This window comes from Pseudophryne corroboree, chromosome 1, assembly GCF_028390025.1.
Source record: "Pseudophryne corroboree isolate aPseCor3 chromosome 1, aPseCor3.hap2, whole genome shotgun sequence".
Lineage (NCBI taxonomy): Eukaryota > Metazoa > Chordata > Amphibia > Anura > Myobatrachidae > Pseudophryne > Pseudophryne corroboree.
In genome coordinates this window covers 437,372,105-437,399,412 of record NC_086444.1, presented here as the reverse complement: position 1 = coordinate 437,399,412, position 27,308 = coordinate 437,372,105, and the positions used below count along the sequence as shown (strand labels likewise).

Sequence of the window (27,308 nt, the reverse complement as noted above, 5' to 3'; positions counted from 1 at the left end):
ATAGTACAGAACTCCTGGGACACCCCCCTTAATGACTAATTAGGCACGTTGAGGTTTTTAATTATTTTTAATTGCCCAATAATGACATGTCATTTTTGGGGTGAAAAAGTACAAAGTGATGGAAATTGGGGTTCAAGGTATGGGACAGGTATATTTGGGTGCTTTATGAGTGGGACAGGTGTTTTTAGGCTTGCAGATGACCCAAATATATACTTATACCCATTTTCATGTACCCCAAATTTAATGAGAGCATTTATTTTGCTCAAAAAAACTTGCTTTCTATAATTTTTTTGCATTTTTAAAAAAATGCATATAACAGCCATTTCACACAATTTAAGTCCCCAAAAACTCTCTAATGTGATCTCTAATACACTTCTCTTTTGTTTTCCTATGTTAGTTTAGCATTTTTTGGGGTACAGGCTGATTTCCCCATTTTCACCTGCACTTTTCACTGCAAGAATTTTCAGGTGAAATCCGTTTGGAATTAAATAGGTCGAAAAACGGAGCGTTTTCGCGGCAATTTTCGCCCGATTGCTGCGAAAAATTTTCGGGTGAAAAATTGCCGCGAATTTGCGCATAATTGAATACCCTAGAAAAATGGAAGTTCTTTGTGGTATAAAAGTACAATGTATGAATATAAACATAACACAATAAAAAATAACCAACTGGTAAAATAAATGCACTATTGCACTACAAGCTGTAGAACAAATTAGTCTACCAAGTTGTGAGCGATAATGTCCAAACAGACAATTGGAACAAAATTTGTATTGCACCTCCAGTGTGTAGAATTTAATAAACTACAAAAATGGTCCTATCACCTTTTTACCGTATCTTCTATGGGTGCTCCTCGGGTAACACCAAGAACCATGGATTAATATTTACTTACATTAAGACGTCTCAAATTTACAGCTTTATAGATTTACCAGCTAGTATATATACACACACATATATATATATACACACACACACATATATATTTATATATATAAATATATATATATATATATATATATATATATACACTTCTTAAAAACATATGCTCATTGCACCCAAATTATTCAAAAACAATAATAAAATGATTGTCCACACTTTATACTGAATAAACTTTTACAAAGCACCAGAGCCCCATCAATCCAATGGAATGAGATACCAAAACCCGCATCCTCTTAGATCCCGTAGTCCACCGGGTAATGCAGATCTGTTAGAAAAACAAATAGTGGAAGCTCTCCATAGTGCATTAAAATATTTATTGGTAAAATTACATGGATGAAAAGACTCCAAAGCAAGTAGCCTCCGTACCCTACCCGTACCAATAATATCCACGGTGTGGGCTAGCTACCACATGGTTAAACACATATACTCCACCGGGCACAGCTCCAGTCTCCCAGTGCTCCTGTTTGGATCCTATACCATGCTGCTCCGTCTCTCACCAGAAGCTGGATGTGTGCCAGAACACCTTAGGTAAAGCCGCCAGGTACTGTGTGCCCGCTCGGATGGCCGTGCTTGCATCCATGTTTAAGAGTCTTTTCATCCATGTATTGTAACCAATAAATCTTGGAGCGCCTCCACTATTTGTTTTTCTAGTATATATATATATATATATATATATAGCAAATACAATACGTGGACCGGCACTCCCACCACTGGAGATATGGGCCCCGGTGCCCTCTGGTGCAGATGTGTTAGATAGAGAGCGATAAATCAATCAGCGGCACTCGGGGTCTTATTACAGCAGGCAAGTGTATTAAAATTCAAGGCATAGAAACCAACGTTTCGGGACAAACACGTCCCTTTGTCAAAGGGACGTGTTTGTCCCAAAACGTTGGTTTCTCTGCTGTGAATTTTAATACACTTGCCTGCTGTAATAAGACCCCGAGTGCCGCTGATTGATTTATCGCTCTCTCTCTCTCTCTCTCTCTCTCTCTCTCTCTCTCTCTATATATATATATATATATATATATATATATAGTCTATAAATATTAACTAAAACATATAAACTAAATTATTTGGTAAGAATGCATCATGGCAAATGTTAGGGATTGTTCTTTGTTGGGTATCATCTGTCAGATGTCTGTGTCTAATTTCTGACTTCTGTAAGAAAAAAATAAATGTAAGGTACACTTTAAATAGCTGAGAAATGTTTTCAAATATTTTCTCTGTAACAAATCAGACATTTTTATTTAATATTAGCTTTGGATGAAATACTATTCAACATCCCGGTAATTTAACTCTTCTCTAATAAACAAAGACACAACAACTGTATATGGCATTAAAATTGGTCATCAATGTATTGATTACAATAAAATAAGAAAATGATGGTATGGAAAAATGGCACAGGCAGATCAAGATATAGTCATAAAATATAACAGGCTCTGCAACCGCGGTAGCCTAATATGTCCAATTGGGTGTAATCATCCAGCCCCATATAATCATGTTAAAGGCTCTGCAACCACAATAGCCTTACGATGTAAAAAATAATTTAAACATTTAGCCCCAAGGTACACAGCTAGAAGGCAACAATGCTATATTGATGCCAATGAGTTGAGACACATCTGGTAAGATGGAGTCATTGACTTCCAGAAGCAGAGTTTGTGTACCTGCTGTGTACCACAAATTATTTGATCTGCCAGACCCCTCCTCTAGGACACTGTAAATTGAAAAAAAAGGGTAGGGAGGGTCATCAGCAAACAAAGAGGACTAAAGCTGGATACACACCTTCCAATGGTTGACCCAGTGATGTGGTGATGCAATGCAATTATACTGTATATCACACCACCGTACCTTTTGGCTGAAAACTGTTAAAGTTCAGTCAACCCTTTAATTAATGATCCATGAAGGAAGGCTGTGTAGGCATCTCGTAATATAGAGGGTGGAGCAGCTACATTAGAATTCAAAGTAGCCTTCTGATGCTTGAGTTTTGAATTGGTATTATAGCTTTTTAGGATTTCATATCTCACTTAACATGTAAAAGACATTTATTATAATAATTTATTAATGCAGTTTAAAAGGGATTAACGTGAACTGGAATATATAGTAAATGTACCTTTGTCGTATCAGAAGGTGGTGGATCCCAAAAATAAGCAACAAACAGATCAAGACAAGGAGTTTTCCAGCAAGTACACTGCCGTATAACATTATACCTGTACAAGAGATCAATGAGAAAAGTATTAAGATGGGTACATGCATGTCCAATCCTTGACAAATCAGACCCGCAGATCAGAACGTGTATACAATCCTTCTGCAGATCTGCTTGCAGATTCTACATCCAATCCATGCCTGCACACTTGTCCAATTTTTCAGCAGACCAATCTGTGGGGGCTATTCAGAGTTGTTAACAAACCAAAAAAGTTAGCAACTGGGCAAAACCGTGTTGCACTGCAGGTGGGGCAGATGTAACATGTACACAGAGAGATTTTAATTTGGGTGGGTTATTTTGTTTCTATGCATGGTAAATACTGGCTGCTTTATTTTTAAACTGCAATTTAGATTCAGTTTGAACACACCCCACCCAAATCTAACTCTCTCTGCACATGTTACATCTGCCCCACCTGCAGTGCACATGGTTTTGCCCATTAGTGTGATTTTTTGGTTTGCCAACTACTCTAAATAACCCCCTGTGTCTGCTGAAACATTCTGAAAAAAATAATTTGGCTGTAGGGGAAAGGGGATTAATTGAGGAATTTAATTAATTATAATGGTGAAGAGGGGGAAGGTTGAGGATTAATAACATTTTGGTAATGGGGACAGGATTTAAATAAAAAATATGTGGGGTTCCCCCACAAAGGCATAACCAGCCCTGGGCTCTTTGAGCTGGCCCCAGTTCAAAAAAATATGGGAAACAACATGTGTAGCGATCCCCCATATTTAGTGAACCAGCACCGGGCTCCCGGAGATGGCACTAGTTCTAAAAATATGGGTAACAAAAAGAGTAGGAGTCCTCCGTATTTTTATTACCAGCACCAGGCTCCACTAGCAGGGGTTAATGGCACAGCCAGAGGACACACTTGATTGGGTACCACCGGCCATAGCATTCAGCCCTTTAACTAGTCAGGCCAAGCTGGCGATTTCTGGGGAAGTGGGAACATCCCCAATAAAGTGGTCCCCCTTCTCCATTGCACCCAAAGCCAGGGTTGAAGCCCGAGGCTATCCCTGGCACCCTTGGGCAGTGGGTGCCAAGTTGAGAGCCCATTATAATATTGTCTTTTACAGGAGGATTACAGGTCCCTGTAAGCCTTCCCCGTATGCTGGTACTTGGAGAACTACAGATGTGTCCACTATTACCTTTCTGAAAAGAGTGCCATGGCAGTAAATTTGGCATGACATGAATTCCTTTTGTTGTTGGGCCATCATGTTGTGCTGTGACAATTCATGACAATTCATAGTTTCACCACTGGGTGTCCAGTGCATCACGTAACGTAGCTTTCCACCAACATTGCTGTTAAATAGACACTGTAATCAGGTCGTTGTGATGTATGGCCAGCTTTAGAGTGTAATTGCTAATTGTGTAGGTGTGAAAATCACAGTGTGAGAGGCCTTTGAAGTAGACTCCTTGGGGGGTACAGATTTTATCCTGGCTGGGGGATGTTACTATATGTTGCTCATAGCACAGAGGTGAATGAAGTCTAAAGTGAAATTAAATAATAAGTTAAGAAAAACCTTAGTGCTAGAGAGTAAAAGAACATATAAGATTTTGCAATGATAAAATATTTCCAAATAAAGGGCCTCATTACGAGTTGATCGCACGAAGCTGCTTTTTGCAGCCCGTGCAATCATCTAATCTCCACCTATGAGGGTTGTTTTTTTCCCATAGCAAAGCTGCAATCGCTTGTGCAGGGCTGCTATGGTAAAAAATGTTGTGCAGTTTCTAAGTAGGTCTGGACTTAGGGGGTCATTACGACTCGATCGCAGCATGTCGTCGTTCGCACAGCTGCAATCGGGTCCGTGCTGCGCATGTGCGGCGGCTGCTATGTGCACGCATGGCCATCGCCGGGCAACGACGCTGGGACCGAAAAAAGCGATTGCAGCACCAATCGCACGAAGATTGACAGGCGGAGGGCGTTCCTGGGCAACTCACCGTTTGCAGCCATTTTCGGGGAGTGGTAAGAAAAACGCAGGCATGGTGAGAGAAACGCAAGTGTGTCCAGGGCGAGTGTTTGACGTCAGAGCTAGGACCGAACAGGTTGAAAACATTGCAGCAGGTAAGTAAGTCACCGGCACCCCTGCACTGAGCATACTGCCGGCACTGCCGACACTCCTGCACCGAGGACACTTCTGGCACTCCCACACTGCCGACACTCCTGCACTGAAGACACTGCCGGCACAACTGCACTGGGGATACTGCCAGCACTCCTGCACTGAGGACACCTCCTACACTGCCGACACTGCCAGCACTTCTGCACTGAGGACACTTCCGGCACTCCCACACTGCCGGCACCCCTGACTGCTGACACTGCTGGCACCCCTGCGCTGGGGATACTGCCAGCACTCCTGCACTGATTACACCACCTGCACCTCTGCACCGACGACACTACTGGCACTCCCACATGTATTGGAGATATATTAATACTTCACAATTAGCTGCCGCTGCTGATACTCCCGTGTGCCTGATGGATAAATTGCCCTGCACATATGGATGTCCATGTTGCTGCCCACGGTGCTGTTGGTGGCTAGAGGTGGGAGGAGAAGCCACCGGCATCTGTGATTCTGCTGACCGGAAGTCGGACCCGGTCACTTGCTCGTTGCCAGGGGTTACATGCTCGTTGCCCGGGGTTACATATGCTTGTTGCCATAGGGGTTACATGCTTAGTACCAGGAGGTTACATGCTCATTCTGGGTAGCGCTGGGTAATGGTCTAGTACACAGGTTCTCAAACTCGGTCCTCAGTACCCCACACGGTGTATGTTTTGCAGGTCTCCTCACAGAATCACAAGTGAAATAATTAGCTCCACCTGTGGACTTTGTAAAATGTGTCGGTGAGTAATTAATACACCTGTGCACCTGCTGGGTTACCTGCAAAACATGCACTGTGTGGGGTCCTGAGGACCGAGTTTGAGAACCTCTGGTCTAGTAATACCCCTGGCATCTGTCTCCTAGAAGGGCCGTCTTCCATGCTGTCTGCATGGAATCTGCAGCTTCCAGTAGTAGGTAGATCCTAAGCATCTATTGTGCCGCTGCTGCGCCCCCCCCCCAGCCCCAGGACTCAGCCATCCAGGCTGCAGCCTTATGGCTGATCAGGCCCTGGGTCTCATGTTTCTTCACCTACTTGTATGGCAGGCAGAGCACCCAGTGACTTATTATGGAGCACAGCCCAAGCACTGGACTGATTTGTGGCAGACAGGCACAGCACCCACTTGTATGGCAGACAGAGCACCCGGTTACTTATTATGGCAGCACAGCCCAAGCACTGGACTGATTTGTGGCAGACAGGCACAGCACCCACTTGTATGGCAGACAGAGCACCCGGTTACTTATTATGGCAACACAGCCTCAGCACTGGACCGATTTGTGGCAGACAGATGCAGCACCCACTTGTATGGCAGACACTGTCGATCTTCAGACCAGATCCCAGTGAAATATGGCCCTCATTCCGAGTTGTTCGCTCGGTATTTTTCATCGCATCGCAGTGAAAATCCGCTTAGTACGCATGCGCAATGTTCGCACTGCGACTGCGCCAAGTAACTTTACTATGAAGAAAGTATTTTTACTCACGGCTTTTTCTTCGCTCCGGCGATCGTAATGTGATTGACAGGAAATGGGTGTTACTGGGCGGATACACGGCGTTTCAGGGGCGTGTGGCTGAAAACGCTACCGTTTCCGGAAAAAACGCAGGAGTGGCCGGGGAAACGGTGGGAGTGCCTGGGCGAACGCTGGGTGTGTTTGTGACGTCAACCAGGAACGACAAGCACTGAAATGATCGCACAGGCAGAGTAAGTCTGGAGCTACTCTGAAACTGCTAACTCGTTTGTAATCGCAATATTGCGCGTACGTCGGTCGCAATTTTAAGAAGCTAAGATTCACTCCCAGTAGGCGGCGGCTTAGCGTGTGTAACTCTGCTACATTCGCCTTGCGAGCGAACAACTCGGAATGAGGGCCTATATGCGGTATTGAAATACCAAAAATTCTCTCTACTCACACCTTAACTACCAAACAATTGCAAAAAATGACAAGTATCGATAGTGCCTTTTAGTTAGTATCATAATTTCCATATCGAATCTCTGTGTGGAGTTTGTATGAACTCTTCATCAGCACATTATCAATCATAAGGGAAAAGATTTTTTCAAACATATAGGCAACATTGAGCCAGGTACATGTTGGAAGTTAGTATGAGAGATGTATTGGAAAAATATTAATATTTCACAATTAGCTGCTACAGCTGATATTCCCATGTGCATGATGGATAAATTGGCCTGCACATATGGTTCATGGGGGTCATTCTGACCCGATCGCTGCTGCTGACCAGCCGCTGCGGGGCGTGTAGCGATGATTAGCTCCCGGCCAGCACGCTAAAGCTGCGCTGGCCGGGAGCTACTCCTGAAGTACAAAAGCATTGCCGCTGTGCAATGCTTTTGTACTTCTGCGGGGGAAAGGGGGGCGGAACTGACCTGCGGGGCGGACTAGCCCTGTGCTGGGCATCCCCATGCATGTCTCTGTTCCTGATCGTAGCCCTGCAAAATTTTGCAGGGCTACGATCAACTTAGAATGACCCCCCCATAGCCGCAATTTTGTTAGCAGATGGGCAAAACCATGGGGGTCATGCAGACCTGATCGCACGCTAGGTTTTTTCGCTGCGCTGCGATCAGGTCATAACTGCGCGTGCGTGTGCACCGCAATACGCAGGCGCGTCGCACGGGTACAAAGTGGATCGTTGCTGAGCAATGGATTTAATGAAGAATCCATTCGCACAGACAATTGCAAGGAGATTGAATGGAAGAAAACATTTGTGGATGTCAACTGATCGTTTTCTGGGAGTGTTTGGTAAAACGCAGGTGTGTCCATGCATTTGCAGGGTGGGTGTCTGACGTAAATTCGGGGCAATCACTTTAAGCTGTTCGTGTCCGGAATTGACGTCAGACACCTGCCCTGCAAACGCTTGGACATGCCTGCGTTTTTCCAAACACTCCCAGAAAATGTTCAGTTGCCACCCACAAATGCCCTCTTCCTGTCAATCTCCTTGCGATCTGCTGTCTCTGTGTCTCTCACCCTCTGATTTTCTTTCTCCTAGACTTTATCTCCTTCCCCATGACTCTCTCTCACATGACTGTCTCAGTGTCTCTCGCCATCTGACTGTCTCTCTCCCTCTAACTCTATCGCTCTCTCTCCTTTAATCTATCTCTCCCCTTCACTATGTCTGTGTCTCTGTCCCCTGAATTTGTTGCTATCTCCTCCTGACTCTATCGCTCTCCCCCTGACTCTGTCTCTCAGTGTCTCCCACCCTCTCATTTTCTTTCTCCTAGACTTTATCTCTCTCCCCGACTAACTCCATCAAAGTTTGTCTCTCTCCCTATAACTCTATCACTATATCTCCTTGACTCTCTCTCTCTCCCCTTAACTATCTCTCTATGTCTCTGTCCCCTGAATTTGTCACTCTCTTCTCCTAACTTTATCGCTCTCCCCCTGACTCTGTCTCTCACCATTTGATTTTCTTTCTCCTAGACTTTATCTCTCTCCCACTGACTATCTCTCTCACATGACTATCTCACTTTGTCTCTCCATCAAACTTTGTCTCTCTCCCTCTAACTCTGTCGCTCTCTCTCCTTGACTCTATCTCTCTCCCTTTAACTATCTCTGACCCCTGAATTTTTTTGATCTCTCCTCCTGACTCTATCGCTCTGCCTCTGACTCTGTCTCTCAGTGTCTACCACCCTCTAATTTTCTTTTTCCTAGACTTTATCTCTCTCCCTCTGACTTTATCTCTCTCACATGACTCTGTCTCACTTTGTCTCTCTCCATCTAACTCTCTCTCTCCTTGACTCTATCTCTCTCCTCTTTACTGTCTCTCTGTCCCATGACTTTGTCGCTCTCTCCTCCTGACTCTATCGCTCTCCCCCTGACTCTGTCTCTGTACCTCCCAACCTCTGATTTTGTCTTTCAAGTAGACTTTATCTCTCTCCCCTGACTCTATCTCTCTCACATGACGCTGTCTCACTTTCTCTCTCCATCTGACTTTCTCTCTCCCTCTAACTCTATCTCTCTCCCCTTAATTATCTCTCTGTGTCTGTCCCCTGACTTTGTCACTCTCTACTCCTGACTCTATCGCTCTCCCCCTAACTCTGTCTCTGTGTCTCCCACCCTCTGATTTTCTTTCTCCTAGACTTTATCGCCTTCCCTCTGACTCTGTCTCTCTCACATGACTCTGTCTCAGTGTCTCTCTCCATCTGACTACATCTCTCCCTCTAACTCTATCACTCTCTCTCCTTTACTCTATCTCTCTCCCCTTAACTATCTGTGTCTCTGTCCCCTGAATTTGTCGCTATCTCCTCCTGACTCTATCGCTCTCCCCCAGACTCTGTCTCTGTGTCTACCACCCTCTGATTTACTTTCTTCTAGACTTTATCTCTCTCTCCCTGACTATTTCTCATATGACTCTTTATCTCCATCAAACTTTGTCTCTCTCCCTATTACTCTATCACTCTCTCTCCTTGACTCTATCTCTCTCCCCTTAACTATCTCTCTATGTCTCTGTCCCCTGAATTTGTCACTCCCTCCTCCTAACTCTTTCGCTCTTCCCCTAACTCTGTCTCTCAGTGTCTCCCACCCTTTGATTTTCTTTCTCCTATACTTTATCTCTCTCCCTCTGACAATCTCTCTCACATGACTCTGTCTCACTTTGTCTCTCCATCAAACTTTGTCTCTCTCCCTCTAACTCTATCACTCTCTTTCTCTCCTTGACTCTATCTCTCTCCCCTTAACTATCTCTCTATGTCTCTGTCCCCTGAATTTGTCACTCCCTCCTCCTAACTCTTTCGCTCTTCCCCTAACTCTGTCTCTCAGTGTCTCCCACCCTTTGATTTTCTTTCTCCTATACTTTATCTCTCTCCCTCTGACAATCTCTCTCACATGACTCTGTCTCACTTTGTCTCTCCATCAAACTTTGTCTCTCTCCCTCTAACTCTATCACTCTCTTTCTCTCCTTGACTCTATCTCTCTCCCTTTAACTATCTCTCTGTGTCTCTGACCCCTGAATTTGTCGCTCACTCCTCCCGACTCTATCGCTCTCCCCCTGACTGTCTCTCAGTGTCTACCACCTTCTAATTTTCTTTATCCTAGACTTTATCTCTCTCCCTCTGACTATCTATCTCACATGACTCTCTCACTTTGTCTCTCTATCAAACTTTGTCTTTCTCCCTCTAACTCTATTGCTCTCTTCTTGACTCTATCTCTTTCCCCTAAACTATCTCTCTGTGTCTCTGTCCCATGACTTTGTCGCTCTCTCCTCCTGACTCTATTGCACTCCCCTAACTCTGTCTCTCATTGTCTACCACCCTCTAATTTTCTTTCTCCTAGACTTTATCTCTCTCACATGACTGTCTCACTTTCTCTCTCCATCTGACTATAGTTTATTGTAATGTTAGCAGCCACACAGCAAAACACAAGCTAAAAAACATTCTCCATAAAGGAGCTGTACAATAAAGAGCATATTACCCCATATTAATAAAGATCTGTTTACAGACTACAGTGAGTGGTCAATTGAACACAGGAACGTAGCAATCATGCCATAGCTTTAGAGTCCAAATCCTAATTGTGTACAGTAAAGCCCAGTACTCACGGGCCGATCAAGGAGAGATGCGTGCTGAGCGAACCGCTCAGCACACATCTCTCCTGCCGCTCAGCACAGCGCGATCTGTGCTGAGCGTGCGGGGGGAGACGGGGGGGCCGCTCACTTCACCCAGCGGGTGAAGTGAGCGACCCGCTAGATTGGCCTGCATGCAGGCCAATCTAGCAGCGGCGATAGCGATGTGCGGGGCCGCGCATCGCTATCGCCGAGGGGGCTACACACGGAGCGATCCTGCCGATATTCTAAGCAATCTAGTCAGATTGCTTAGAATATCGCTCCGTGAGTACCCCCCTTAAGTGTGAAAATCTCAGTGTGTGAGGCCTTTGTAGTAGATTCCTTGGAGAGTATAGATAGCATATATCCTGTCTGGGGGATGGCCTGGGATTTGAAATGAATAATTCAATTCCAATTTAAGTGTTTTCAGCTTCTAACTTTAGTCTATGCAGCTACAATATCAAAAGTTTTTTTATACATTTCTTGTTCCTTGCAATAAACAAATTTGGTATTTAAAAATATAATTGATTCAACTTCCTTCATAACTGGTCAAATAATGTAAAATGCTCAGGAAATGCACTCTTGTCTGTGAGGGGAGCCTGTGCCATTCCTTAGAGGAGAGTAGGGAGTGGGCATCACAGCATCTACTGTATAAAAGGGCCTACACAGTACACATGAGGTGACTGTGCTGAGCGATCTGAGCGATGCTAGATCACTCAGCAAGATTGCTCAGCACACAGCGCTGCACAACAATGTGTCAACGATGTGTGCTGAGCGATCTGTCAGGGCCAGTGAACAGTACACTGGCCCTGAGAGGCGATCTGACTAGATTTATCCTGCATGCAGGATCTTAATCGCTGCACCATTGCGACAACTGAACATCTATGTACTTGGGATATACAGTACCTATCAGCCACATAATCACTGTTGAAGTCTGGTTCCAGTTTAAGAAATATAGCATCATAACTATTTATTTACAGTTTCTTACATAGCGCAGCATAATTCTTTCCCATTCGTCCATTTAAAAAATATTAGTTATTTTGTGTGCACTGTGACTGTGTAAAGTAATTGCTATCACACAGAGCTGCCACTGCTGTGATCGGGCAGCGTGGGGGATGGGACTTGCTTGAGCTGTGTGCACTGTGCCTGATTGTTGTCATTCTGTTGGGGGAGGGGAGAACACACAGAGCTGCATAAAGGGGGTCATTCCAAGTTGATCGCTAGCTGCCGTTGTTCGCAGCACAGCGATCAGGCTTAAAATCTGCATTTCTGTGCATGCATATGTCCCGCAATACGCATGCGCGACGTACGGGTACATAGCCCTTTGTGGTTTTGCACAGATTCTAGCAAAGTTTTCCTTCACACTGGCGCCCGCTAGAAGATTGACAGGAAGGGGGCGTTTCTGAGTGTCAACTGACCGTTTTCAGGGAATGTTTGGAAAAACGCAGGCGTGTCTGAAAAAATGCAGGCGTGGCCGGGCATTCGCTGGGTGGATGTGTGATGTCAAATCTGGACACGAATAGGCTGAAGTGATCGCAAGCACTGAGTAGGTTTAGAGCTACTCAGAAACTGCACAAACTGTTTTTGTAGAGCTCTGCTGCACATGTGTTCGCACTTCTGCTAAGCTAAAATACACTCCCCAGTGGGCGGCGGCATAGCATTTGCACGGCTGCTACAATTGGCCAGCGAGTGATCAACTTAGAATGACCCCCAATGCTTGGTGCTCAGACGTGCATTAAATGCTTTGCTCACTACAAGGATACTAAAGGTTATGATTTGTGACATGGATAGACAAGGATGGAAAAAGTAAAAAAATATGAAAACATTCCCAAAACCTTGTGTTGACCATATGTGTGTTTTAACCATTTCCATGTCGACCATTTGCTGCTGTGAGTAGTTGTTTCCTAATTTGGGAGCAGCCGGTATATAATGAGCTGTCCAGGCTCATGGTATTATTATGTCGTTTCAGGGGTGGTGATACCTGTGCTCACCTGATGTCTAGGTGTATGTGTCTTACATTATTACCAGTAATTTATATAGTGCACACATATTCCACAGCGCTTTACAGAGAATATTCAGCCATTCACATCAGTCCCTGCCCCAGTGGAGCTTACACTCTATATTACCTACCACATGTACACACACACATTTGCACAAGGGTTAATTTTGTTAGGAACCAATTAACCTATCGCTATATTTTGGGATTGTGGGAGGAAACCGGAGTACCCGGAGGAAGCCCACTCAAGTACGGGGAGAATATACAAACTCCACACATTATAATGAGTGTACATTGGTGTATTTGTAGTGTTCTTTATTGTGACACAATGCTCAGGTCACATGCATATTAATTAGACAGGTAAAAAGAGAGGTTTTTAAAACCGCACAGGACATGTGTTTGGTTCACACTATGATTAGTTAGAAATTCAAAAAACCAACATAAAGGCAATAAAGGGTCAATTACTCCTGGCACTTGGTTGGTGGTGCGCCCAGAAAAAATATTTCAATAAACTTTAAGCTTAGTACATCAGGCCCAGTGCACCGTCCCAAGACAGACAACTAATTAGGTTTCCATTTGCCCTCCCCCCTGCCTTATGTTAATGCTAATTGATGTTGTATTGAGACTTTTGTTCAGTCTCTTACTCACAAAGTAGCACATGCACTGTAAAGGGTCAAATACTCCTGGCACTTGGTTGGTGGTGCTCCCAGAAAAAATAGTACAATAAACTGTATAAATGGAAAATCTTTACATAGGAGGTAAAGACAAAAGGAGACTTTAAGTCTGTCCTGGGGCACACTTGTCAAAAATGATTAATAAAATATAACTTTTAATATTCACAATTAAAAAAGATCATCTCACAAAGCGACATGGCGACATGTAAAAATTGTAATCATAAACTTTTTGATACAGTAATCCAATGTATTATTATAGTGAAATATGCAGTATGCGGTATTGAAATACCCAAAAATCTCTCTGAGGTGTATTACCTCGTTACAATACTTTGAGAGAATTGGCTTCTCTATACTCACACCTTAACCACCAAACAATTGCAAAAAATGACAAGTATCAATAGTGCCTTTTAATTAGTATCATAATTTCCATATCAAATATCTGTGTGAAGTTTGCCCGGCTGCTGGGATGAGAGAGCCAGGTACCTATATGGAAGTTACTGTAATATGAGAGATGTATTGGAGATATATTAATACTACACAATTAGCTGCCGCTGCTAATATTCCTGTGTGCCTGATGGATAAATTGCCCTGCACATACAGATGTCCATGTTGCTGCCCACGGTGCTGTTGGTGGCTAGAGGTGGGAGGAGAAGCCACCAGCATCCATGATTCTGCTGACCGGAAGTTGGACCCGGTCACATGCTCGTTGCCAGGGGTTATATGCTCGTTGCCAGGGGTTACATATGCTTGTTGCCATAGGGGTTACATGTTTAGTGCCAGGGGGTTACATGCTCAGTGCCAGGGGGTTACATGCTCATTCTGGGTAGCGCTGGGTAATGGTCTAGTAATACCTCTAGCATCAGTCTCCTAGAAGGCAGCTGCCATTTTTAAAGGGCCGTCTTCCATGCTGTCTGCATTGAATCTGCAGCTTCCAGTAGTAGGTAGAGCCTAAGCGTCTATTGGACCGGTGCTGCCCCCCCCCCCCAGGACTCAGCCATCCTGGCTGCAGCCTTATGGCTGCTCAGGCCCCGGGTCTCATGTTTCTTCACCCGCTTGTATGGCAGACATAGCACTGAATGACTTATTATGGAGCACAGCCAGCCCCAGCACTGGACTGATTTGTGGCAGACAGGCGCAGCACCCACTTGTATGGCAGACAGAGCACCCAGTGACTTATTAAGGCAGCACAGCCCCAGCACTGGACTGATTTGTGGCAGACAGGTGCAGCACCCACATGTATGGCACACAGAGAACCCAGTGACTTATTATGGCAACACAGCCGCAGCGCTGGACCGATTTGTGGCAGACAGACGCAGCACCCACTTGTATGGCAGACACTGTCGATCTTCAGACCGGATCCCAGTGAAATATATGTGGTACTGAAATACCAAAAATTCTCTCTACTCACACCTTAACCACCAAACAATTGCAAAAAATGACAAGTATCAATAGTGCCTTTTAGTTAGTATCATAATTTCTATATTGAATCTCTGTGTGGAGTTTGTATGAACTCTTCATTAGCACATTATCAATCACAAGGAAAAAGATTTATTTAAACATATAGGCAACATTGAGCCAGGTACATGTTGGAAGTTAGTATGAGAGATGTATTGGAAAAATATTAATACTTCACAATTAGCTGCTGCAGCTGATATTCCCGTGTGCATGATCGATAAATTGCCCTGCACACACGGCTCATGGGGGTCATTCTGACCCGATCGCTGCTGCTGACCAGCCGCTGCGGGTCGTGTAGTAATGAGTAGCTCCCGGCCAGCATGCTAAAGCTGCGCTGGCCGGGAGCTACTCCTGAAGTACAAAAGCATCGCCGCTGTGCAATACTTTTGCACTTCTGAAGGGGGGGGAGGGGGGGGCGTAACTGACCTGCGGGGTGGACTGGCCCTGTGCTGGGCATCCCCCGCATGTCTCTGTTCCTGATCGTAGCCCTGCAAAATTTTGCAGGGCTACGATAAACTCGGAATGACACCCCATAGCTGCAATTTTGTTAGCAGATGGGCAAAACCATGGGGGTCATGCAGGCCTGATTGCACGCTAGGTTGTTTTGCTGAGCTGCGATCAGGACATAACTGCACATGTGTGTGCCCCGCAATACGCAGGCGCGTCGCACAGGTACAAAGTGGATCGTTGCTGAGCAATGGATTTAATGAAGAATCCATTCACACAGACAATCGCAAGGAGATTGACTGGAAGAAAACATTTGTGGATGTCAACTGACCATTTTCTGGGAGTGTTTGGAAAAACGCAGGTGTGTCAATGCGTTTGCAGGGTGGGTGTCTGATGTAAATTCGGGGCAAACACTTTAGCCTGTTCGTGTCCGGAATTGACGTCAGACACCTGCCCTGCAAACGCTTGGACACGCCTGCGTTTTTCCAAACACTCCCAGAAAGCGTTCAGTTGCCACCCACAAATGCCCTCTTCCTGTCAATCTCCTTGCGATCTGCTGTGCGAATCGATTCTTCGTTAAATCCATTGCTCAGCAATGATCCGCTTTGTACCCGTACGACGCACATGCGCATTGAGGTGCATACACATGTGCAGTTTCGACCTGATCGCACCGCTGCAAAACAACCTAGCGTGCGATCATTTCGGAATGACCCCCATGGTTTTGCCCATTTGCAAATAAAATGCTGCTAGAATCAGGTCTGAACTACTCCCTCTAGAATCTCTTTATCAGACTTTCTGCTTGCTCAGTTTCTGAAAATGCCACCTGCTGTCTGAAAAGTGGTACTGCACTATATTTCAGAGGAGATACACATGGCTTGCCGTGAATATCTTAAGAGGAAAGCTTATCTCGTGCCATGAACGGCAGGCCATGATACTTTTTTCAGAAAGGTAATAGTGGACACATCTGTACAAGTACCAGTAGGAGGGGCATTAAGGCCCTGTTGGTACCTGTAGTCTTCCTGTAAACTAAATATTAAAATAAGTACAGGACAAAGAATATTTTCATATTTTATTGTATGGCACCTTCACCTAGGGGGCGGTGGTCTTTCAGCTATTTTACATGGCCACCGCCCATCCAGGACTTCTACAGCTATTTCTACCTTCAGGAGCTCTTCATAGCTCCTCCTCCACCGTCAGACTGCCTCCTCAGGCTGGCTTATATTAGCCAGTAAGGGGGGCAAGACGATGATGTGGCAAGTTGTGATTGGCTCGCTTGGCCATCTTGGATTTTAAAAAATGGTGCCGTGGCACCATTTTTGAAATGGGAAACCATGCCGCTGGAATTCTGCACACCGCCTGCTGCCGAACTCTGCAAAGGTGAAGTATTGCTTGGCTTGCTCCCCACCGCCATACCCTACTGCACCTCCTGCCATTGCTGCCATGCCCTCCACTGATTCCCACAGCAGCGGGGGATGGTGCTGGGATATTGTCTGTGAGACTGTTCATGGATTTCATACCTTGTTTCGATAGACCAGAACTATCCTGACAGCCTCTGTTGTCTTTAATGTTTCTTTCTAAAATTAAGAGATAAAAATGACAACTAACACATCAAATTAATATATTTGTCATTAATACAGAAATCAGATCATTTCCTGCACTGAAATGATAATAACCTGCAGTTCAAATAATAATTGATTTCTCAGTTGAGCTATTAATCTGCACTGTATTTTAAACAAAACAAATCACTTTGTTTAAGAATGCAAATACAGAACATCTTAAAATACCAATAAATGGGGAGTGGCCTAGCGGACGAGCAGGAAAGCTGTGTTACCGCCGAGCTCCCAGATATTGGGTCCTGTAACTATCCCTGGGACCGGACCCGGAGCTGCATCGGCACCCTGCTACACCCCTCTACCTCTGGCAAGTCACCTGGAGCCAGGCGGTAGGTCCACGAAGCCAGGGAACTCCGGATCCGGTTCCCGCAGGTTGCTGCCTACCTTCCCACCCCAAGCCGTGGCTTGAGTTTGGAGCATGCCGGGGATGGTTGCGTGCCGCCCGTCGGTCCGTGTCACATGGTGCTCCGCCGCCTCTCTGCCTTGCTTGGATGCTGCTGAGGGATTTGCCTAACGTCCTGCTGCTTGGTGCTGAGATACCCCCGGACCTGCTGCATCTTTATCTGAGGAAGTGGACTCCTCTAACTCTTCAGCTGCTCAGGTACTCCTACTGGGGATATACTGACTGTCCCCTTCCAAGCTCCAGGAGACATTACACACTGCAGGCAGGGCCGGTTCTAGGGCTTTTTGCGCGCCGGGCGGGCAATAGGAGCATGGCTTCATACAGGAGGCGTGGTCAGTTACGCCCCCTGTACAGTAGTAGCGCCGCTGAAATTATGTGTGGTGCGCGATGACATCATCGCGCACCGCACAGTAAAGGTCCTCTCCACGAAGGGAAACTAGACGCTACACGTCTAGTTCCCTTCACAGCGGGCAGCGGCAGCGGGACAGAGCGGGCAGCGGGGGGCACAGCAGCAGCGGATCTTGCCATGGTGCGGCGCCCTCCGGAAGGTGGCGCCCCGGGCAAAAGTCCTGCTTGCCCGTGGCAAGATCCGCTACTAACTGCAGGGCTCTGCTGGGCTGTAAAGTTTTGCACCCCCCCTCCCCACCTCTGAGTGCTGTTCATTGGTGAGCAGTATACCTATCTGCCTGCTGCTGGTCATAGAACTGTACTGTGCTTCACTACCTTATCTTTTTCTGACAATCACTGGATTTTATATATAAATATACCTGCACTATTGAATCCTGATACGCCGCATTATTTTTGTGAACTTTGTCTTTTTGACACTCATTTATTAGTCTCTACATTAGGCGATCCTTGCGATTGCCCTCCTGGGCTCTAGAGATAGTTAAACTTATTTTGAACATTTTCCTTGTTTGGTGTGTTGTTGACGGTATAATATTTGGTACATAGGTCTGGTCCTTAGGCTTTTGGTCTTTCTCCGCTGCCCGCTCACTGGGACGGGATGGAGATGGTCTTATTTTACTTTATTTCATGGCCTAGGGTGGGTATAGGGTAATAATGTCTATTCCTTGCGATAGCTCCACCAGGGTTCAATCTTCATTAAAATTCGTATCATGGAATGTTGAGGGCCTCAACTCCCTGCTTAAGAGATGGAAAGTTTTAAACCACTTGAAATGCCTTAAACCTGATGTGGCATTTCTCCAGGAAATGCACTGGGGTGTAAAAGATCCCAATTCCCCTCCTGGATAGGTGAATTTAGAGCCACCTCTTTTTACAGCCAAGCGCAGAGGTGTTCTGATCCTGTTCCATAAACATTTATCATATACCATAAGGGATACGTGCTCTTTGGCTCCTTGTATACCTTCACAGCTATTTATGCTCCCACAGGCAGGAATAAAGTATTTTTTTACTTCTTTATATGTTAAATTGCAATCTTGGGTGGAAGGAGAGCGAATACTGGGGAGGGATTTTAATTGTGTTCTTTCTGAGGGTTTGGACAGGTCGAGGGGCCAAACTGTTACTGGAAATGGGCGATATCCCTCTCCTTTGATGTTATTGATTGATTCGTTACAACTGTGCGATCCCTGGAGGTGCCAACACCCCTTATCTCGTGACTATACTTTTTATTCCCATACCCATCTCACTTCTTCCCGTATTGATTTTTGGTTGATCATCAGATTCTTGACTCAGGATTGGGACTTATTGCCTTGTCTGACTATGCTCCATTATGGTTTACATTGTCGCTCAAGAATCCTGTCACTACGTCATATAACTGGAGATTTCCTTCTTATTTGGTTAATTCCACTGACTTTTGTAGCCATTTGGAAAATGCTTTTCTTACCTATGCCGCTGATAACAAGCAACATGTAGATGATATTCATTTATTTTGGGCGGCGGCTAAGCCGGTTATTAGAGGTCAAATTATGGAATATGTGGCCGGGAAACGCAAAAAGCTGAATACTATTGTAGATAACCATAGCAAAATATTGACATCTACATATGATTTACTTTTGACCAATTCAAATGAGGTCCGAAAATCCTATTTAGAAGCTAAACATGCCTATGATACTATGATACTTTATGCACAGAGAGGGCCCAATTTACAAATAATATACAGCGTAACAAATATTTTCGTGGATGTAACAAGTCAGGGAGGTTATTGGCTAATTTGGTGCACTCCCAAGCCGCGCACTCACATATTTTGCAAATTGTTTCCCCCTCAGGGTCCTTGGCTGCGGACACACCAGAAATTTCAGCAGCATTTCAGTCTTATTATAACCACCTATATGACGCCCCTCCTGATCGGCCTCTTGAGGGTATGCAATTCCTTCAGAAGTTTGATTTGCCGACACTTACTGATGAGGAGCGGGACTCTTTAACCTCCCCTGTGACTGAACAGGAATTACTCTTTAGTATTAAATCTTTAGTAAAGGGTAAATCCCCCAGCCCAGATGGCTTTGAGGCCGAATACTATCAGATGCTAAAAGAACATTTACTTCCAAATCTTCTATCTTTGTATAATTCTTTACTTTCTGGAACTTTGCCTCCCCATACTTTTACTGCAGCTCAAATTGTGGTGTTTCCAAAGCCAGGAAAGGACCCTACTCAGGTACAATCTTATAGACCTATTTCTTTGTTAAACCAGGATTTAAAAATCTTTACCTAGAATTTTACCAAAATGGAATTGTTAAAGGATGTACTTCCGTGTATAACATACGCATGCTAGTAGCCGCTATGTGCCGTATTCATCAGCTTGGTAATTGGGAAGCTATTATTGTTAGTTGTGACGCGGATAAAGCTCTTGATCGTGTTTCTTGGTCACATCTCCTACGAATATTACAGATTCAGCAGTTTGGCCCAGACTTTATAGGGATATTTAGAATGTTATATTCCTCCCCAGAGTACTATAATACAATTAATGGTTTAAATTACCCTTCTTTACATTTGTCTAGGGGGGCCCATCAGGGCTGCCCCTTATCCCCATTGTTGTTTAATTTGGCCCTCGATCCCCTGATCCGTACCTTTTTCCATGATGTCTCTTGGCAGGGAGTAGTATTAGGTGATCTAGAAGTGAAGGTGTTGGCTTTTGCTGATGACCTGCTTTTGTACTTCAGTAATCAGAAACTTGCCTTGCCCGGCCTACAAACTATGCTCAGCACTTTTCATGACATCTCATGATTTCTGGTTAATTTTCATAAAACAGAGGTGTTAGCATTGTATCCTGATGCACAGTTGGGCTGGGGATCTTCATTTCCTTTTCGCTGGGCCTCAGAGTTTTTGGTGAATTTAGGTCTAAGATTTTTTAGACATATTTCAGACCTTTATTCAGTAACTTTTTCCCACTTAATTTCTCAAATGCTGTCTGACTTTGATAAATGGAAATATCTACCACTCTTTTATATTGGTCACTGTCATTTATTTAAGATGGTCTCCTTTCCCATGCTCCTCTACCCAGTCCAGATGCTGCCGTTTCTTTTGACTAAACGTGATATTACTGTTATTGAAAGGGCACTTACCAAATTTATATGGGCTGGCAAACGTCCCAGGATCTCGTTGTTGAAACTACAACAGCCATTATTACTAGGGGGTAGTAACCTACCGAGCAGTGTTCGACTGGGGTATGAACGACCCACCTGGGGAATGCAGTGATAGGGGCCCATACTTAGGGGTGTGGTCAGTCTACAAAGGGTGTGTGGCCAGCCTCCACAGAGGCTTGAAATGCACAATAGTCTTGTGCAGTGTAATGCAACATATCTACCATGTATAATACAAGTGCACAGTCTGGAACCTGATCCCTAGAGGAAGGAGTGGGGCCCATCGGTGGTTTCCCCTGTACCTCTGTGGGCCAGTCCGACCCTGCTACCGAGTATTCAAGATTATTCCCTGGCCTCAAATTTACATTATGCATTGGATTGGATAGGGGACGTGGATAATTATGTGTACAAGTCTTTGGATCAAGCATTTCTCTCAACTGTTACTTTGGATGTGTTGTTGCATAAGCCAATGGCATCTTTTCCGGGGGCAGTGAGGAACAATCCTTTATTATATACCCCTTATTTGGCTTGCCGCATTTCTCGTAAGCGGTTACACTTATCCTGTGCTAGATCTATATTTTTGCCTTTGATTTATAATACAGATTTCCAAGATGGGATGGCAGCTGTTGTTTTTACTGATTGGCACCTCCAGAGACTTTGTCTGGTACATCAATGCTTTGTTGAGGATTGTTCCTCGGTCCTTGACCTGCCCGACCTCAAGGAATTACATCCCCAGGTTACCATTCCTTTATTTGCGTATTTTCAGTCCCGTAGCTATATTCTGTAACTATTGTCTGACCTTATTTATTTATTTATTACCAGTTATTTATATAGTGTACACATAGTCCACAGCGCTTTACAGAGAATATTTGGACACTTACACCAGTCCCTGCCCCAGAGGAGTTTACAATCTATTTTCCCTACCACATGTACACACACACATTCACGCTAGGGTTAATTTTGTTGGGATCCAATTAACCTACCAGTATATATTTTTTGGATTGTGGGAGTAAACCGGAGTACCCGGAGGAAACCCACGCAAGTACGGGGAGAATATACAAACTCCACACAGTTAGGGCCATGGTGTGAATCAAACCCATGACCTCAGTGCTGTGAGGCAGTAATGCTAACAATTACACCATCCGTACTGCCCAGCCTTCCAGCACATGAGCAAAATAACCCATTTGATACTTTAATATTAGGTCGTAAGGGGGGCCTCATGCCCACTTCCCTGCTTTATGACCAAATTCGGAAAAAGCTTGACCTTTCCCGAGTCACCACTGGTCTGACCAAGTGGTGTGCTGCATTCCCTGATCTTTCAATACACTCAATTGTTAAATCCTTGGTCTTATTGAATAAGCAGTTGATCTCAGCCTCCTTTACGGAAATGCAATATAAAATACTCCATAGGACTTATTATATGCCTAAACTCCATCACATAATTGGTGTGTTGTAAAAATAGGATTTTAATAACCTACCGGTAAATCCTTTTCTCGTAGTCCATAGAGGATGCTGGGGCCCATTTTAGTACCATGGGGTATAGACAGTTCCGCAGGAGCCTTCGGCACTTTAAGACTTTTTAACAGTGTGAACTGGCTCCTCCCTCTATGCCCCTCCTCCAGACCTCAGTATAGGAACTGTGCCCGAGGAGACGAACAACTTCGAGAGAAGAATTTACATTAAACTAGTGGTGAGATTCACACCAGCTCACACCATACAAAAAACATGCCGCCTAACATGGCCTTTTACATAACCCATGCTAACGTGTATGCATAATGTAATAGCAACTGCTGTAAAAAACATCTTAACACATAAGAATCTGTGTAAAAAGACCAAACGTAATTTGCAGGAAAAATGAGCACTGGGCGAGCGCCCAGCATCCTCTACGGACTACGAGAAAAGGATTTACCAGTAGGTTATTAAAATCCTATTTTCTCTTACGTCTTAGAGGATGCTGGGGTCCATTTTAGTACCATGGGGATGTACCAAAGCTCCCAGTACAGACGGGAAAGTGCTAATGTTCCTGCAGAACTGACTGACCAAATTTAAGGTCGTCAGCCGCCAAGGTGTCAAACTTGTAAAACTTAGCAAACGTGTTTGCCCCTGACCAAGTAGCTGCTCGGCAAATCTGCAACGCCGAGACACCCCGGGCAGCCGCCCAGGACGAACCCACTTTCCTTGTAGAGTGGGCTTTTACCGAACTCAGCAACGGCAATCCTGCCGTGGAATGAGCGTGCTGAATGTACCACTGATCCAGCGCGCAATAGTCTGCTTAGAAGCGGGACCCCCAATCTTATTGGGGTCATAGAGGACAAACAATGATTCTGTTTTCCTTATCCGAGCCGTCATTGCAACATAAGTCCTCAACGCTCTGATGACATCCAAGGATTTTGAAACGGCTGAGGTGTCAGAAGCCACTGGCACCACCACTGGTTGGTTGATATGGAAAGAAGACACAACCTTAGGAAGAAAGTGCTGACGTGTTCTCAGTTCAGCCCTATCTTCATGAAATATCAAATAAGGACTCTTGTGTGACAGAGCCCCTAACTCAGACATTCGTCTGCCTGAAGCCAAGGCCAACAGCATGACCACATTCCAAGTTAGAAACTTCAACTCCACCTCTTGCAGAGGCTCAAACCAGTCTGATTTAAGAAACTGCAACACCACATTAAGATCCCATGGCGTCGCAGGAGGCACAAAGGGAGGTTGGATGCACAGAACCCCCTTTACAAATGTCTGGACCTCAGGAAGGGACGCCAACTGTTTCTGAAAGAAAATAGACAAGGCCGAAATTTGGACCTTGATAGACCCTAATCTCAATCCAGCATCCACACCCGCCTGTAGAAATAGGAGAAGCCGTCCTAATTGAAACTCCACCGCAGGAGACTTCTTGGATTCACAACAAGATACATATTTTCTCCAAATACGATGGTAATGTTTGGACATTACCTCTTTCCTGGCCAGAATAAGTGTGGGAATGACTTCATTGGGAATACCCTTACGGGCTAGGATCTGGCGCTCAACAGCCATGCCATCAAACGCAGTCGCGGTAAGTCTTGATAAACTAATGGCCCCTGCTGAAGCAGGTCCTCTCAAAGAGGAAGAGGCAGAGGATCTTAGAGTAATAACTCCTGAAGATCTGGATACCAAGCCCTTCTTGGCCAGTCTGGAGCAATGGGGATTGCTCGAACCCTTGTTCTTCTGATAATCTTGAGAACTTTTGGAATTGGTGGAAGTGGAGGGAATAGATACACCGACTGAAGCACCCACTGGGTCACCAGTGCGTCTACTGCTATTGCTTGTGGGTCACTCGACTTGGAACAATATTTCTGAAGTTTTTTGTTGAGACGTATGCCATCATATCCACTTGAGGATTGCCCCAACGACTTGTTACCTCCGCAAAGACTTCTGGGTGGAGGCCCCATTCTCCTGGATGGAGATCGTGTGTGCTGAGGAAGTCTGCTTCCCAGTTGTCCACTCCCGGAAAGAAAATTGCCGACAGAGCTTTTGCATGTCTTTCTGCCCAGAGGAATATCTTTGTCACCTCTGCCATTGCCGCTCTGCTTTTTGTTCCGCCTTAACGGTTTATGTAAGCTACCGCTGTTACATTGTCTGACTGGATCTGTATGGGACGACCTTGAAAAATGTGTGCCGCTTGATGAAGGCTGTTGTACACAGCTCTCAATTCCAGAATGTTTATGTGAAGGAGAGTTTCTTGACTTGACCATCTTCCTTGGAAGCTTTCCCCTTGCGTGACTGCTCCCCAACCTCAGAGACTTGTACCCGTGGTCACCAGGATCCAGGCCTGAATTCCGAACCTGCGTCCCTCCAGGAGGTGAGAAATTTGTAGCCACCACAGGAGCGAAATTCTGGCTTTCGCTGACAAGATTATCCTTTGATGCAAGTGGAGATGCGACCCAGACCACTTGTCCAGTAGGTCCCACTGGAAAACACTGGCATGGAATCAGCCATATTGTAGCGCCTCGTAAGCTGCTACCATTTTCCCCAGCAGGCGAATGCACTGATGAATCGATACTCTTCGTGGTCTCAAAATTTGTTTGACCATGCTCTTGATCTCCTGAGCCTTTTCCACCGGTAGAAATACTCTCTGTACCTCGGTGTCCAGTATCATTCCCAGAAATGATAACCTCATTGTCGGTTCCAACTGTGATTTTGGAAAGTTGATAATCCAACCGTGCTGTTGAAGTACCGTCATGGATAATACTATGTTCTGGAGTAGCTTGTCCCTGGATTTATGAGGAGATCGTCCAAGTATGGAATTATGTTGACTCCTTGCTTGCGAAGGAGAACCATCATCTCTGCCATCACATTGGTGAATATTCTCGGAGCTGTGGAGTGCCCGAACGGTAATGTTTGGAATTGGTAGTGGCAATCCTGAACCGCAAACCTCAGGTATGCTTGATGTGGCGGATAAATTGGGACATGCAAGTTAGCATCCTTGATGTCCACTGACACCAGAAATTCCTTTTCTTCCAAGCTGGAGATCACCGCTCTCAGGGACTCCATCTTGAATTTGAACCTTTTCAAATAAAGATTCAGATATTTTAGGTTTAAAAATCGATCTGACCGAGCCATCCGGCTTCGGCACCACAAACAGGCTTGAATAAAAGACTTGGTTCTTGTGTTCGGCAGGTATCAAGGAAATTACTTTGTCTTGACATAATTTCTGTATTGCGTTCAGCACATTTGTGCTGTCCTGAACAGAAACTGGCAAAGCTGATTTGGTAAAAATCGGGGTGGGGAAGGACTTGAAATTCCAACCTGTAACCTTGGGATACTATCTGTAATATCCAAGGATCCAGATCTGAGTGAACCCAGACTTGGCTGAAAAACAGTAGACGTGCCCCCACCCGATCACACTACCGCAGGGGAGCCCCAGCATCATGCTGTGGCTTTAGCAGAAGTAGTTGCTGACTTCTGTTCCTGCGATCCTGATGGTGTTGTAGGTTTTCTACCTCTTCCTCTCCCTTTTCCTGTGAAAAAAGGGGTACCCCTAGCGTTTTTGTACTTGTTGGGCTGAAAGGACTGCATAGTATGAGAATGATATTTTCTAGGCGGTGCAGCAGCCGACGGCAGAAATGCTGATTTGCCAGATGTAGTAGTTGATATCATGGTATCCAGCTTTTCACCAAAGAGGGCCTCACCATTGTAGGGGAGCGCCTCAATATTTCTTTTGGATTCTGCATCAGCATTCCATTGGCGGATCCAGAGTGCCCTGTGGGCTGAAATCGCCATAGCAGAGGTTCTTGAGTCCAGTAAGCCAACGTCCTTCATAGCCTCAACTAAGTAACCTGCAGAATCTTTGATATGACCTAGAATTAGAAGCATATCATTTTTATTGACCATGTCAATATTAACAATCAAATTGTCTGCCCACTTTTCCACTGCGTTACCTACCCACAGAGAAGCAATTGTGGGCCTGAGTAACGTACCCGTAGCAATATAGATGGGCTTTAAAGATGTCTCTAACTTGCGGTCAGCAGGTTCTTTTAACGAAGCTGACCCTGGGGAAGGCAAAATTATTTTCTTCGACAACTTATAGACTGAGGTGTCTACCATTGGGGGCGACTCCCACTTATGCCTGTCCTCTTCAGGGAAAGGGTACGCTACTCGCAACCTTCTAGGAATAGCAAACTTCTTTTCCAGGTTAGCCCAGGATTCCTCAAAGAATTCATTTAAGTCCTTAGACAGAGGAAAAGTCACCACCTGTTTTTTATTTAATTAAAATTAAAATTATCTTTTTCCTCAGGTGCAGGTGTTGTGTCATTAAACTCTAACACCTCTTTTATAGCGACTATCATACATTGAATGCTCTTAGCGAGTTTGGGGTCAACCCCTCTCAAATCCCCAGTGTCGACCTCAGTGTCGGAATCTGTGTCAGTGTCCCTTTGCATAATTTGGGCCAGAGACCTTTTCTGGGAACTGGAGGGGTCCCGAGTATATGACGTGGAGGAATCAGCAAACAATGCATCCTCCACAGACTGTCTCCAATACTTTGTCTGTTGTTCAGACTCAGAGAATTTCTTTGCCAGTTTAGACATATTACTCTGCAACTTTCTCACCCACAACGGCTCAGAACACTCTTGTGCATCCAAAATGGGTTCCTCTGGGGAAGAACAATGGGGGACACCTGGGCGCTGACAAACAAGAAATTCTGTGATATTAATTAAACTGATCAAGGGCTGCTGCTTCACTTAAGAGGTCACTGTTAACCCCAAAAAAGCAAAAAAATACACAACACCAAAGAATGAAGCGCTGTCCAGATCAGTACATTTTTAAGACATAAAACATTTAATATACATTACACACAAAACATTAATCACACGGCCGGTGTATAACAATTAATTAAGATAATAAAAGAAATATATAGAGAAACTAATGGCCACTCCTGAATC

The 27,308-nt window shown here is 44.9% G+C and overlaps 1 protein-coding gene across 2 annotated transcripts in view; it reads right to left on the bottom strand.

Moving 5' to 3' along the window:
* Positions 1–1,915: 1,915 nt before the first annotated feature.
* The window catches only part of LOC134897813 (Fc receptor-like protein 6), an 89,335-nt gene continuing 63,942 nt past the window's right edge, over positions 1,916–27,308 (bottom strand). For both annotated transcript variants that reach the window (XM_063914056.1, XM_063914046.1), the window contains exons 7-9: positions 16,858–16,914; positions 3,044–3,140; positions 1,916–2,091 (exon numbers count right to left, since the gene is read on the bottom strand). In XM_063914056.1, the coding sequence (XP_063770126.1) occupies positions 2,064–2,091; positions 3,044–3,140; positions 16,858–16,914 (182 nt within the window). In that variant the 3' untranslated portion in view covers positions 1,916–2,063. The remainder of the gene's footprint in view (positions 2,092–3,043; positions 3,141–16,857; positions 16,915–27,308) is intronic.